Source organism: Gadus morhua, chromosome 2 (genome assembly GCF_902167405.1).
Source record: "Gadus morhua chromosome 2, gadMor3.0, whole genome shotgun sequence".
Lineage (NCBI taxonomy): Eukaryota > Metazoa > Chordata > Actinopteri > Gadiformes > Gadidae > Gadus > Gadus morhua.
The window spans coordinates 25,551,714-25,567,512 of record NC_044049.1 but is presented as its reverse complement, the minus strand read 5'-3'; the positions used below and the strand labels follow the sequence as shown (position 1 = coordinate 25,567,512).

Sequence of the window (15,799 nt, the reverse complement as noted above, 5' to 3'; positions counted from 1 at the left end):
AGAACAAGTATTTGAACTGACTGAGTTCAGCTACAGTTAGGGTTGCCACCTTGGATTTGGGGAAAAAAGGGACACTCGATCAAATGTTTGGGGCGGAGGGCTCGGCCATTATTACCAGTTCAGACTGACCAATGAACATACAATTCGGACAAAGGAGACGGAAACAAAGTCATGTTAATAAATGTATTCGTTCAGGGGTCACCAGGGTGGATGTACAACAGCAGATAATTTCAGTCCAGCAGTCATGTCAACACACTAGACTAGAACACAGAGAGAGACATCACATGAGAATTGATTACAAACTTTCAACATTGCTATTATTTCAACATTTATATTTTTGTATTTCTTGGTGTTGTGAGTGTGCGTGTGTGTTTGATTATACGTCTGTGATTGATTAGATTAGTACGTGTTTATGTTTGTACGAGACGCGGAATGTATGGTTAATATAACTTAATGGACTCCAGGAAGAATAGCTATGCTACTGTGCTGCTGCAAATGGATATCCAATAAAAAAATCAATAAATCAATATGGGCTATTGGAATTTTATGAAGACCCCCATGAAACTAGCCGTGCTATCTATGAGCAAATTGTGGATATTATAGAAAAAATGGTCTGCGTTTAAGTCAGATTACCGTTGACCGTATACCGTTTTTTTTCACAACTGGTGGCTTGCATGTTTTATTTGCTCCATCTCCTTCCTCGTCAGTCTCTCCTCCCATTGCAAATGAAGACGCAGCACTCGACTCCACTCAGTGACTTTCCTCCACTTTAATATGTTTATGTTTGAAATTGTGTTCCCGCTTTGTCTGAGAAGCGCAAGAATGTGGCATCACGGTCACGTACGCATAGACGGGAAGAAAACTGGGACAATTTTAAGAGCCATAGAAGCACAGGAACCGTATTAGACTACAGAACGAAAGTAATCAATTAGGTGTTTGTCGTTTTCCCCCAAAAAAAACGGACAAATTGTGTCCTGGGAGAAATTTACTTTTTCCCGGGACAGCTGGTGAGAAAAGAGAACAATACTGGGAAAAACGGGACGGGTGGCAACACTAAGTCCACTGTGTAGGCTGGAACACTAGACCTTTCCATCATACATGCATACCCTGAATGATGGAAAGATGTAGTGTTCCAGCCTACACAGTGGACTGTAGCTAAACTCAGTCAGTGCCTTTACATGGGACAGCTAGATCGGATTAAGCCTTATACCGTTTTGCTACTCGAACGGACCGTGTCAATTATCCAAACGTGCTTGGCCTTTAAGAGATTGGATAATGGCCGAAGCACGGCTGAATCCGCTATCCTAGGTGGCGCTGTAGCTCTTTCAACGAGTGGTCCAGCCGGAGGAGTCCGCATACGACCGAGAGGTCGGAGAAATGACTATAGACCCGAAGTGAACTGACAGCTGTCCCGCATACGGTAACAATCCCTTTCTCGATGTAGTGTTTCAATCTTGACTTCAGAGAGTCAAAGCCAAAATTCCTTCTCCATCATGGCCGAGATAACCCCCACTACGACTCTTTATTGTGGAAGTACCAGAGTCGGAGAACCCGACGCGTCTTTAAAAATCATAATATCCCCGTCAGTTCGGTCGCGGCGCAATGAATGATTAAAGATCGTATACACGTCAGAAGAAAACTTTATTTTGTCAGACGTGCCCGAAGTTACTACGTTACAACCGATGACCAACGTTGAGGAAAACATGTAATTTTAATTCAGCCTTGGGTGAAATCGAAGCGTAGTGTGTAGGCTACTGAATGCATGTTGATGATACACTTCTAATAAGGGGTAATGGCATGACACCGGCTTCCTCCATCTTCTGCGTCAGCTTTTTAAATAAATCGCCGTTTCTCGTTTTCCGAGGGCGACAACCATAAACATATAAAGAAATACGAATTGTTTGTCTATGGCGACATCAACACGACTACCGTCTCCTTCTACTTCCGGCTCACGTCCCCCGGCCTCAAGATCTCGAGCATGCGCAGAACGTGAAATCCGATACATGAATCCGATGCGGGTTTACATGCAGGTAGAAACCGGACTAAATTCGAGTTATCTAGGTGTTCTCATCCGATCTCCCTTGTCCGTTCATGTACCGATTTCTGTCCGAATTAGATCGGGTAAAGGTGTTTAACATGCATTTTAAAAGTCTGGTTGAGGTCTTATTCGTTTCTTTATCTGATAATGACTGCATGTAAACGCACTTAGTTGAAGTTGGATTGGATGAGGGACCAAATGCAATTTCTTACAATTAGAAAAGATGAAATATACTTGAAAGCAGCTGTAGAGTAGATTTAAGAGCTATAAATGTCTCTTTTTTTTTTTTAGAAATGCCAGTCATCTGTTATTTTTTGCTGGGAGAAATGCTCAGTGAGAATAGATGTGGTTCACCAGGAGTCTCACTCTGTACGAGGCCATTTCGATTTAACACCACTCCTGGCTCAATTCCATCGCTATTCCCTGATGGTTTGGGGAGTCTATTTCGCCTGTCAAACATGCTTTAGCGCGTGCGTGCACACGAAAACATGATCGTGGAGAAACGAAAGGGGGCATGTTTTGAGGTTTGTTTATTTTCAATTATAGAGCATCATTAAGACCTGGCAACACATTTGTTGAGAAATCTGAGCTCGGGGACCTTTTAATGGAAGCCCTCACATAATTAAACGGTTACAACCAATTTGGTATTGAATGGTCATCTGACGAATACTGCTTTGGTGATAGTCATGTTTATTATTTTGTCCTACCACTTTGACCTGACTCAGGAAGACTTTAGTTCTCATGAATCTTATTTAAAGACACCGTCCACTCTGATGTACTTGTATTCGGACCCCCTCCCACCCAGAGACCCTCCAGATGGGGCCGTGTGGTGTTTTGGATAGATTGCCCTTTCTTGCTCTGCAGAGGATGTTGCAGCCTAAAATATGTGCGGCCTGTGAAGTACGCCCCTCAAACGAATTCTACAAGTCAAGATAAACATTTTTTTGTTGACATTAATGCATCTGGAACATGTAAAAGCCTAAATATTGGGGCGCTCTCTTTAATATAATGTCCAGTTTCTATACAGTTCCTCGTCTTGACTCCCAAGCCCCTTGGGAGTAACCTGCATTTGTGATCAAACTCTCAGACTCCAAAGTAGGGGGGGGAACCAGTTCACTAATTTGTGTCGGGTTATCCAGGTCCTGCCATGACAAAATGTTTACTCATCTTTTGCTTCAGTCAGATGGCTAATGACATAATCTCTCTCTTGGGCTTTGAATGTACACCACACATCGTACTGCTGATCTACCAAATGTAATTTTACTGTGCAAACGGCCGTCTGGAGCACTAAGACTCTTTAATATCAGAGGTTTACACTGCCCAGGGGGCTGTGTGGTCAGTAAGATCCAATGTAGTAGGATATAGTATGTACTACAGTAGAAGTACAAATATGGATCGCTCCCTCTCATAACTCTGTCCAGAGAATGACAATGAAGGCAAACAAGAAAAGAGAAATCTATTTGGCAAAGTTGGAACATTTACAAATTCACAAGGATATGCAGTTCCAAAGATTGATTGTATCGGTCTGGCAAACTGGTACTTTTAAGTGTTATAAAAACATTCAAAGTTTTACAACATTAAATAATGTTATATTTATCATCAATTGTGTGTATAAAAAAGCCACTGAATTGTCTACATATGTTATTGCATATGAAAGACCAAAAGCAACATGTGTGTCAAATCCATTTTATTCAATCAAGAGTAACTTCTTTTCACTGGACTCGACGGACCAACAGTAAATCACTGATAGAACATTTTCATTTTTTCCCTCAAACTATGTGCTATTTATTTTGCTCCGGGTTTTCACTTTCACAACTGTGAAAACGGGGATAAAGTTTCACAACTGATAAATTGTACTCCAGACACTCGAATAAGTCACAGATCTGGAAGCACTGGAGTAAAATGTATCCGTTCTATTTTATCCAATACAACTCAAAATCAAGCCTCATCTCTCCTGAACAGCATCTCTCTAAATGTAGTAGTTAATAGAAGGCTGAGTATTTAAGTAGACCAGCGAGTGGGTAAACGCTCTGATGGCTAAGTGCATGTGCGGAAGAACATTTAGCTTTTATAGCAGACGCTGCTGCCCCAAGGGGCTTAGTTACGACTGAGGCTGAGAAAAGTCTCATACAATCACAATGGGGGTTACTACAAAGGCGATACTCGAGTATGTATAAAAAAAAAACATCAAAAAAACTGGGCGGGATATGATTATGATGATGATTCAGGACCTGGTCCGATCGCTGGTAAGCATAGAATTTTCTGGTGTTCGGTTAAAGGTGACATATTATATCGCCAGGTGTAACACATCTAGGTGTGCTATCCCAGCACACCTAGATGTGTGCTGGATAGATCAGTGAACCGGCAAACTCAGTGGACTTCAGCAAACGTTGCTCATCTCTCCGTCATACTTCTAGGTGGACACGGCCACTTTTGATGTCAAGAGGCCGATTTTCTAAACGGCGTTTAACCGCTAATCACACTCACACCCGTTGGTTTAAAATGTCACCGTTAAGACACCTTTGTTTGTTTTTTTCAGAGGAAAAAGTCCAGGTGTATGCAAAAGTACAACCTGCAAACTCTGATTCCTGAAACCCTTTTCCCCCAACGGGTCGACCCGAACTAGTCAAACTTCATGACTCCTTCGAAGCCGTTGTAGGTGAAGGGTTCCCGGACGGGGCTGCAGCTCTCCTGAGCCAGGCAGGCCATGCGGTTGGTGTCGCAGCTCTGCTCCGACCGGGGCTTGATGTACACGGCGTCGGGCGACTCGCTGGACGGGTCCACGTCAAAGTAGTTGTGCGGCCGCAGGAGGACACCGCCGCCGTTCCCCACCGTCACCGTGTTGGGGACGTCCTCGGCGTGCGGGATGTGGAGGAAGCCCGTGGTGATCCAGGCCACCAGATCCTGGGTCAGGGACAGGGTGGAGTGTTTTTAAAAAAAAATAACTGGTCGGTCGATGACAGTGTGTGAGTCCGATGTGCTTGCTCTGTTCGGGGGGTGAACGCACTAGCGGTGAACTTCTCCACCACCGCCGCACGGTTCTTGGCTGAACGATTTGGGGAAATTAACCAATCGTGATTATTTCGACCACGATTGCGTTTTAGTATGCGGTTTTTGTGAAGCAATAAATCATTCTACGGCATGACCAACACAACATTGGAAGCAGTCCCATATAAACAGCTCTTATCTTTAGGCCAGGCATTTGTGTTGAGATGAATGGACGCATGAATTGATATTATAACATCTTTATCTAACTATTGAATTGCAAAAGAAAGTAACTAACAATTCCCTGCAGCCTTCGCGATTTGCTTATCGCGTTCTTTCCCACTGAGGCTCATTGAACTGAGTGCACACCGGTTGCGCCATAGTGCAGCTGAGCATGGTGTCACCGCAGCCATTAGGGGAGGATGATTCCCTCGTTTCATTTGCGGTTGGAGGAGATACCAGGTGGTGCTGGGAGTTATGACAGTGTTGGGAATTATAACGGGAGCGGGAATTATGACAGGGGTGGGAGTATGACAGGGGTGGGAGTATGACAGGGGTGGGAGTCATAACGGGGTTGGGAGTTATAACAGGTGTGGGAAACATGTAGGGCTGGCCTGAATTATTCGAATATTCGAATACTCGTTCGGAAAATTAGTATTCGAAGCTTAAATCAGTATTCGGAGCTTCGTTTTTTTTTTTTTTCACGTACGTGACGTTACCAGAGCGAGGGAGGCAAACTATAAGAGTCAGCGACACCAAACAGAGAAGCGAGAGAGGTGGAGGAAGAATAGATATCTTGTTTCCCTTTACTTTATAACACAACATTAGCGAGATCTCTGGAGGAAAAGTAATACTTAAAACCTTAGCTTAGTTGTTTGTTTACGTTCGCTGTACAGCGCCGCGCCAATCAACTGTGACTGGCTTGCTGCAGAGCGTGAGCGTCTTGGAATACCCGGTCACTATAATGGATACAATATGGACACATAAGACAATCAATATTCGGTATTTGTTATGGATTTATTGTACAAATTCCCTGAAAAGATGCACGTTCCAGGATGAATTGAAAGGCTGAGATGGCAGAGAACAGCTGATATGGAACAGAGCAACAGCTGTCCGCTTTCACGGGGAAAAACTAAGGAACTTCAACCTACTTAGGCCTACTAATTAACGTTCAAAAGCTATTAAATCTTCAACAAAATATGCAGATACTGTCAAAATCGGTTCCAGGGAGTATATAGGGATTATTAATGTTGTTTTTTATGGTGTTTTTTTCTGGAACGAGTATTCGAATATTCGCTCGGAAAAACCAACGAGTATCCGAAGCCTGAAAAATGGCATTCGGGCCAGCCCTAGAAACATGACAGGGGTGGGAGTTATCAGGGGTTGGATTCATAACAGTGTTACAACGGAGATGTATGTCTTGTTAGGGGATATAACAGTGATGGAAGCCATTAAAGTGTCAGGGGCTTAAAATAGTTAATTCTCACCAGTGTCGTGAGAATTGTGACACGTGTGCGGAACGACGTGAAGAATTACACAAGCATCGAAAGAATGAGTCCCACTGCGGCCACTTTAACGTGTATCCCAGCAGCTGAGGAATGCTTAGCTGAGCATTGTGTGAGAGCAGCCATTCATTGGAGCCATGCCACGCTCCGCCTCATCGGTCATTGATTAGGGGTCAACGCAGACTAGGGCTTTGACTTTTGCCCAAAAATCATATTCGAAGTTCGTTTGTTGATTAATATTCAAATATATTTGAATATTTATTGACAATATTTTGACCATTAAATGCCTTCAGTAAGACCTGGATTGGGCTTCGCGAGGTTTGTTTACCGGTGTTGCTATGGTTACCGGTCTTGCGTGTTCAAACGGTTTATTAGGTTTCTAATAAATCGCTGTCTAATCAATACTTCCTCTTCCGTGGTCATTACAATATTATGAATAGACTGCAGTCGGGTTCTCCGACGTCTCTCCCTCTTGGCCTGCCCATAACAGGTTCCAATATTAAGGGCTGTCTAATATTTGTTCGAATTTTGATTTATTTTTTGATAGTCTAATTATATTCGAATAACGAAGTTCGGAGTCAAAGCCCTAACGCGGACAGTGTAAATACCTCGTTGTCGATGCTCTCGTTGTCCGCGATGTACTTGCTGAAGTCCACCGCTGGGCTCCAGATGTCGTTCTGACTGTACAGACTGCTGCTGGTCTGCTCCGCGTCTTTGTGCTTGGTGATAGCCACCTTGTATCTAGAGAGAGAAAGTTTAGATTAAGATGGTAAACAGACTGCATTTATACAGCGCTTTCCTAACCGGTGGCCACTCGAAGCACTTTGCAGTATTGCATCCCATTCACCCATTCACCCACCGACGGCGGTGTCAGCCATGCAAGGTGACAGCCAGCTCTTTGGGTGCAGTTAGGGGTTAGGTGTCTTGCTCGGTGACCCCTCGACACTCGGATGGAACTAGCAACCTTGTGGTTACCAGCCAACCCGCTCTACCTCCTGAGCCTCTTGCTGCCCCATTAGGAGCGGCGATCTGAAGGCTAAGCAGAGACTGGTGTCTCAGAAGGTTTGGTTCAATGCTCTTCCAGCCATTGGGGACCTGGGTACTTCCGGTTGTCAGATTCCAAGGAACAGCGTCCAGAAATACAGAACCCGGATCCGAGGTGTTTGACCAACACACAGTGCTCATGAAAACACGTCGTCCATCAGGCACAACAGAGGAACGGAATGAGTAGCTTGTATATCACTGACAAATTGACGGTTAGAGGAAAAACGTAAGCATCAATTTTTTACTAATATTCTCTTTAGCAACCTTTAGCTTCCCCTCCGCCATCGAACCGTTAAAGACCCACCTCGACCACGACATGGCCTTCTCCTCCGGCGCGCTCTCTGGGAGGGGGTCCCCGGCGAAGGTGGTGACCTGGAGCCGGTAGGAGCGCTCGTGGCCCCAGCGGTTCAGCGCCCTGCTGGCGACGTGGAGGTAGCGCGGCGTCACGGTGCCGTAGCGCAGAGCCGCGGCCTGCGGGGGTTCAAAAGCAAAGCGTGAAGCAACAGCCAGGTGGACGGTCACGGGGGCCAAACGGGGCCTGGTAGAGCTGCATAGGTACGACTCACGAGACGCAGAGGGAGAGAGAGAGAGCGAGCAGGAAAGAGCCAGGATTTCAAACGAAACAGCGTAAAACAACCGTAGTCCATCATCGAGATGATTCAGAGAAGGCAGGCCTTGATTGGTCAGAAACGACCTGGGAGGGATCCCGTTCTGAGGTCAACTACGCGGTCCACTAGAAACAGACGTTCGTCTCACTGCACATTGCGCACACTTACAGCTGATAAAGGCTATGGCCTGCGCAGCAAATCTCAAATAGTCGCTCTTAAATCGTACCTACAGCACCTTTACAGATTTACATTTTGTAAGTCCTGTTCGAATCTGCCTTTGAGAGCCAAAATGTAAATTTATTATATCTTTACATTTTTGTAAATATATGTTATCCTATCTTTGGAGCGATTCGGTGGCATGACTCCCCATATACAGGTATACATAAACCTTAAGGAAGGCCGATCCCTAACAGCCATCCACCGGCATAAGCCCTGCGTTTTAGATAAAAGATGGATTCAGAAGGAGAGAGGGACCTTTTCCGTTGTGAGTTGTTCCTCGACCAGTTGAGGAACCATGGCGTAATGGCTCGGGTTCCAAGGCATCGACACGTTGGTGTACTTCATGTCTTTGGTCAGGAACACATTTTTCACTCCTGTGGAGAACATGGGCAACATTTTTACAGACACACATAGCCGTTCATTTTCAACATGATTTGCCATCCAACCATAGATATTCTTTTTTCAGCAGCGGGATGTATCATTTGAGCATTTGGTTTCATGAAGAATGATCGTGGGAAGAAGTTTGGAGTGTATCACCGAGCATTTCAGAGAGAAACAGGTTTAAAAGATTATAATAGGAGAATAGGCAGTGGGCAATGCTTTAGACTGATTGGTTGAATCATGGAAACAAATAATGGAAAACTGTATATTAGATACATGTACATTTAAAAAGAGTCATGGATCTTTGATAATTTGTTTTGTGGATCACATTATATTACTAATAGCCAAGAAGTTTGTACAATACCAATGTAATGTAGTGCAGTAAACCGTAGTAAAACAATATAAATGTTGTATTCAACACCATGAAATTCATGGAAACAAACATGTATTATTGTAATGTTATATTTGATACATTACATATTGTTGCTTATATAGCTGTATGTATATCTATGGTTGTATTGATATTGTTAGGTGTCTTCTTGTTTGACCGAGGGAGAACCCCAAAAGATGATGTTGTGCTTTGGTATGACTGAAGATATATGGTTCATTCATGATGCAACGTGGTTCACACGTTGCATCAAACCAGAGCATATGCGACTGCAGGGAGCAAATCAATTGGTAATTTTAGTGGGATTAATCTAGCGGTCCCTTGCCATGTTTGTATTGATTGATTTATTGATTGACTTCTGTACAGATCAGGGGCGTATCCACATGGGGGCCAGTGGGGGGACACGGCCACCATTGGTAAGAGGTTGGCCCCCCGCTGGGCCCCCCAAGAGTCCCCCACGAAGAAATGAAAGAAAAAATCCTGAACGGAAATGGTCTAAAGAAAGCTGAAATACATGCATTATTATTTTGATTTAATTTTGACTTATCATAATAATTAATTTAAAGGCTTATATTTTCATATTATAAATAATTATGGCACAGAGAGATTGATACCCACAGACGTCCATAGGGCTATGAGACAAACACTTCCACCCCCCCCCCCCCCCCCCCCCTCTTTACGCCTTAAAAATGTGAATGCCAATATCGCACCAGAGCAATGAAGACCAAACTATACTTCAGCACTCACCCAACACATCCATGTCCACTTTGAAGTTGACAAAGTGGGTGTGAATGTTCCCCAGGACGTTGTCCGCCACCTGGTGGCCGTATTTCTTACTGCCCTTCACCAGGTAGGACGTGGACATGTAGCCGGTGGCGTGCACCTTGGCCTCCAGCGCGCCGTTCTGGTAGAACACGAAGTCCCACATGTAGTCGTAGTTGCCGATGGCCGTGATGGTCCTGAACACCAGGGCGCTGTTCACCAGCCCGCCGTAGCTGTTGCTGAAGAAGTCGGAGAAGTGCCTGCGCAGGGGCTGTCCCGTGTTGTGCTCGAACACGCAGATGGAGTTCTTGTAGCGCACGGGCGCCGACACGTCCATGTAGCGGTGCGTGGTGATGTAGGTGGCGTCGTAGGGGCAGTCGACCCCCCGCGCGAGCTCGTGGGCGAAGCGGCCAATGCCGATGCTGGAGTCCAGGAACTTGGTGAGCGCCATGCCCGGCGTGACGGAACCGTACACCGACATGGCCTCCTGCACGCTCAGCTCGTACACGATCCGCTCGCCCTTGAAGCGCACGTCGAACGCACGCATGCCCGTGAGGGAGCTCAGGCCGAAGGCGAAGCTCCAGTCCAGGTAGAGGACGTGATTGTTCTCCACGCTGAAGCGCTTCCCCTCGGGGTAGTACTGCAAGGGCGGCACCTGCGGGGTGGATGAACCCGCATTTAAGACTTGCACAAAAATGAGAGAGTTCGGGAAGTCTGAAGTATGAAAGATAACGACTTTATTATCGCTTGCGAGGATGAAAGCACAAAGCCTTGAGTTTGTTTGCCAAAGACCCAAAGAGTCACCCCTGCCTAAATGCCCCATTGCCTCATCCAATGCACTCTTTCCGTGCGTAGATTTAGTGCGCTGTTTACCGGTTTTTGTAGCAACAAACATTTAAAGGTCCCATGGCATGCCACTTTATGGATGCATTAATATAGATATAAGTAGCAGGATTTGAAGACGTTCCCGAAATTCAGCCTTGGTGCATAATTACAGCCACTACGAGCCAGTCACACATTGAGCTTTCCCCGAATGCGCCTTATCGATATCTGTAGCTTTAATGCAAATGAGGAGAGAGGCGGGTCATGAGGAGGGTGGGGGTGTGGCCCTGAGCAGCTTGCAGCCACGGTACCATGCGCTCTGCTAACAGTGGATGTATCGCAATGGCGAGGCGCACAGAGCCTTTAGCCGTGTTCTGTAAATATTCTAGAAGGAACACACGGGAGTCCTGGAGCTCTATATGCGCCATACCACAACGGTTATCCAAATAACAAGGAAGTGTACAACACTTGCGTTACAGTCCTAGAGCTCTATATCTAAATAATATCATATAATACATAGATATCTATATCATACAATGCATATGATCATGGCCAAAAGCTGTGTGAGCCTCCAGGCGATATTATGAATCACAAACGACTTTGTCGGGTTCTGCGACGTCTCTGGTTCTTCCACTTCCACATCAACCTGAAGTACACTGAACCGCGTGCTGCCTGCTGCCGGCTGCCCGCTGTTGGGCGGTGGTGCCTCGCGGCAGCCGGCGGCAGGCAGCATGTCGCAGTTCATGTATTTCAGGGAGTCAAAGCCAAAGTTCCTTTCCCCCCAATTCCTTCTCAACCATGGCTGAGATAACCCCCACTACAGTCTCGTTGTGGAAATACAAGAGGCGTCAAAGAACCGACGTGTTATGCGCCATAACACCAACAGCTAACACTTGCGTTACAGTGTGTGTAATCACACACACACACACACACACACACACACACACACACACACACACACACACACACACACACACACACACACACACAAACTGTCGTGGAAATATCAATCATAACTATAAATATACAATCACATACAAATTATATTAACCTTGTTTATATAATTATTACATTAGAAGGAACTGTATTCATTCTCCCTGTATCTTAAAACACATCCCTTCCTCTCTTTTAACTGAGAGAGGTTAAAGGACAATTCCGGTATTTTGATCATTGAGCCCCCTTTCTGGTTTGTTTAGGATGAAATAGAGTGGGTGACACCGAAATTTGAACTATTAGTCCTTTCTCGGGTATTTGGCTCATTTTGAATCGCTCCTGCCTGCTTCACAATGGTTGTCTGTGTGCATGCACAAACCTGTCAACCCAGCAACCCTAAACGTTAGTGGTTAGTGGCATTGGTGAAGTTTAAAAAAAAATTATCTGTCGTGTTTTATTGCACATTTATCGCCAGTTGATTTCAGTTGGAAGACTCATTACTGCACGATGATATTACTCCGCCGAACTGGAAAGGTGGGCTGTTTACGTTGGTTTGAAGTCTTGTACCGTGAGCACCTCGGATTAGGGAAAATCACATAGAAAATCACTGAAAATGGAATATGAAAGGTGGCTTCTGGAGGACGCACTCGATTTTGAGTTTGACCGCAGAGGATATAGTTTTGAACCAGAATTCACCCAAGAGGAGCTACGTGAGATGGAGGCTAGGGCTACGGAGGCGCCTGAAGCTCCGGCTGAAGCGGTCCCCAGGATCACGGGCGGGTGGTGTGCCTGTGGGAAGTGCAGGCAGATGCCGACGGAAGTCGAAAGTAGGTGCTGCACGGAGTGGGACCTTGTGCGGAAGTTTATATGCGGGTTGTGAGATAAAATGGTTCCAATTAGCAACTAACAAGGATGGAAACCATAGGCCTATATTGCGCCGATAATTTTCTTTTAAACTTCACGAATGCCACTAACCACTCGGTTACTTGCACATTTTTGCAAACGAACGTTTAGGGTTGCTGGGTTGACAGGTTTGTGCATGCACACAGACAACCATTGTGAAGCAGGCAGGAGCGATTCAAAATTAGCCAAATACCCGAGAAAGGATTAATAGTTCAAATTTCTGTGTCACCCACTCTATTTCATCCTAAACAAACCAGAAAGGGGGCTCAATGATCAAAATACCGGAATTGTCCTTTAATGTAATTCGTATTTGAGTTCCCACTGGAGCCAGCAGTCTGGTATTGAAATCAGGCCAATCGACTGACTTCTTTGTTGTGTAAACTGTTTACAGCCATGTCTTGCAGACATGTCCAATATCCACCTATTGTATTACAAATTTACTTGGCCTAAGGTCATGAGAGAACTTTCTCTTCATCACACACACACACACACACACACACACACACACACACACACACACACACACACACACACACACACAGACACAGACACAGACACACACAGACACACACAGACACACACAGACACACACACGTGTGTGTGTGTGTGGCGCTCGCATGGTCGTGTCATTGGCGGGCCAAATTCTCTGGGCAGGCAAGGCAGAGAAAGGTGAGGAGCTTAGAACCCTTATGACGAAATAAGGGACCACATTCCAAATCAGCGCGCTTCAGCCTCCGTTTTTCAAAGGCGAGCAGAACACCTAGTGCTCGGTTTACACCGAAAGCAAGTTTTAGCCATTGGGGGACCATAGGCAGGCTAGGGGGACTCATATTTATGTAAGAAAACCTCATAAAGTGAGATTTTCATGCTATTGGACCGGTCAAGCTTGAGGCCGCCTAAACCCTTCACCTGGCTTAGGAGCCATAATGATAACAGTTTAGGGAGTGGAGAGTGATACCATGTTCACTCAAGTTTCTCCACAATTATTGGATTAACATTATAGCGTATAGGCAAGATAATAATTACATATTATCATTAAATGTAAGAGTAAAATCTCTCCCATACCTGCAGGGGTCGGACCTTGGGCTTCAGGGAGCCGTAGTCGGGTGTTTCCTTGTAAACGATTTTGCTCACGTTGCCAGCCTCGTATTGCGCTCGGAGGTCCTCCACCGTGTTGAAGTACTGACCGTTATAAAGCACGCGTTCGACGGTCCATTCTGACTCGTTCAGGCTCTGGTGTTTGACCTGGACCTCCAGCCCCACCGGGTGGATGTACATGCCACTCATGTCCCTGAAGAAGGAGATCCAGGTGATCCTGTCCCCGGATTTGACCCCGCGGGGCATCTGCTCGAACTCATTGATAGTTTTGTCCTTGTCCACGTCGAAGCTCTCCTTCAGAAGTTTAGGGAGTTTGGAGTATACCTGCGCGCGGGTAAACTTAAAGAGCAACGCGTACTCCCCGATGGTCACCGTGCGCGCACTGATGGGCAGCGTCTTGTTGTACCTCTTCTGCGTGACGTCTGTGAAGTTTGTTGGGTTGGGGAGGGGGCCCACCACGTACTCTATGATCTGACCGTTCGCGCCGTGGAACACCACGACCGTCGCCTCCCGCGAGGGCTTGGTGCTCTTCTGGTCAAGGTAACCCAGCGCGTCTTTCTTCTTGGGTAGCGACAGCTCTATGAGAAACAGAAAGTTCTGCGACGGTTTGGCCAACGCGTCGTTGGTTAAGTCCAGACTCTTCTGTCCGAGCATGAAGTCCCGCACCTGCGTGTACTCATCGCGGGTCAGGTCGGCGAACACCATGCTGCGTGCGTCGTGCTTCCCTTTGGGCGGGAAGCGAGGCTTGACGGCGCATCTGGGCGCCTTTTCGGAGCTCATGCAGAGGAAGACGATGTTCATCGTGAGAGAGACGACGCCGACGATGGCCAAAGTCCACTTGAGACACGAATGCAGCCTGTTCGCTACCATTTTGCTGAACTTCACAGCGACAGTGTGGGTGAGAAAAAAAAAGGCAAGCGAGGGGGGCTCGATCGAGAGACCGCTGCGCTGAAGAAGAGCCCCTTGACGCAAGTAGCGGCTCCAAAAAATGTGCTTGGAGAAGACACCACCCATCCCCCGAACTACTCCCCCATTCCCCACCCCAAACAAAACACGTCCCCTCCCCCATTTAAAAAAAGCCTCTTTGGGTTCGGGGGATTCGGAGGTTACGCAACGAATTGACGTGCATTCCATGTATGGAACTTCCCACCAGAAGTCCTTAACACACGCACTACATCACACACTCAGCCCATGCAACTCAGACAGACACACTCGACAGGTTGCCCTTATATTACCTTTAATGTTCGTCATTCAGGTGGTTATCCTGATGTCAGATCCAGCACCAGGCAGAAAGTTATTTCTCCTGCCATCTCGGGATATGAGAGGCGTTCTGGTGTAGTTCCTCTTGCCCCGAGAATGACCCCTCTGATTTATAGAGGGAGCGGAGCGGGCGACAAATAGGCCTACAACTGCAGATGCATGCGCAAGGCTCTCACAGAGCGCTAGTGAGGGTTTGGGTGAAAGTGCGTCCATGGCTTGGTGTTTCCGCTTCACTTCGGGCACGACCCACCGTGACGTATTATTTTACAACAAATAGACTATGACCTGGCCCACACATCGACAAAATAGGCTGCTTTGTTTTTTAATGTTTCATGTTATGGGCAAATTCAAGTTTATTTTTATTTTTTATCAAATTGCACACATGGCCCCCCTGGCTGCTGCCTGCGTAGGCTACTCCGCTTCTGCCCACCCGGCATATTAAAGCTCCCGTAGTCCTATGGGCACCCAGACACGATTGACTCTCATTCACATGGGATTGAATGAGGGTGGGTGCCGTCTTGAAGCATGATAACCATGAAGTATTTTAATCAGTTCACCAAATACTTAGTTCACCAAATGTATCAAATTATATAGGCCTACCTGTATTGAATGAATGCGGTTATTTTAAAATTACCAACATACAGGAATCCACATATTTTTTCAGAAAAAGTAGCCTGAAGCCTGATCCAGATTCTTTGGCAAACAAACCAACTCGTGTTTTGTTGTTACATCTCTGCAATTGATAAAAAGTCTCTATCTTTCAAACTTTGGCTTTACCTCTTATTTTGTTCAAGTGAGTTACCACAACATACCGCACGTTTATCGACGACATAAACCCCTTTGTCACACACTC

At 46.0% G+C, this 15,799-nt stretch overlaps 1 protein-coding gene across 2 annotated transcripts; it reads right to left on the bottom strand.

Moving 5' to 3' along the window:
* Positions 1-3,708: 3,708 nt before the first annotated feature.
* Positions 3,709-14,680, bottom strand: aoc2 (amine oxidase copper containing 2). Of its 2 annotated transcripts, none has more exons than XM_030378256.1 (6): positions 13,654-14,680; positions 9,916-10,585; positions 8,655-8,773; positions 7,877-8,043; positions 7,137-7,269; positions 3,709-4,969 (listed from the first exon to the last, which is right to left on the bottom strand). In XM_030378256.1, exons 1-6 carry the CDS (start codon positions 14,554-14,556, stop codon positions 4,661-4,663), a joined length of 2,301 nt encoding a protein of 766 aa, XP_030234116.1. In that variant the 5' UTR covers positions 14,557-14,680; the 3' UTR covers positions 3,709-4,660. The 2 variants fall into 2 exon arrangements, with proteins under 2 accessions (XP_030234116.1, XP_030234126.1); XM_030378266.1 differs by having other exon boundaries at positions 3,709-4,942; positions 13,654-14,677.
* Between the last annotated feature and the right edge of the window lie 1,119 nt (positions 14,681-15,799).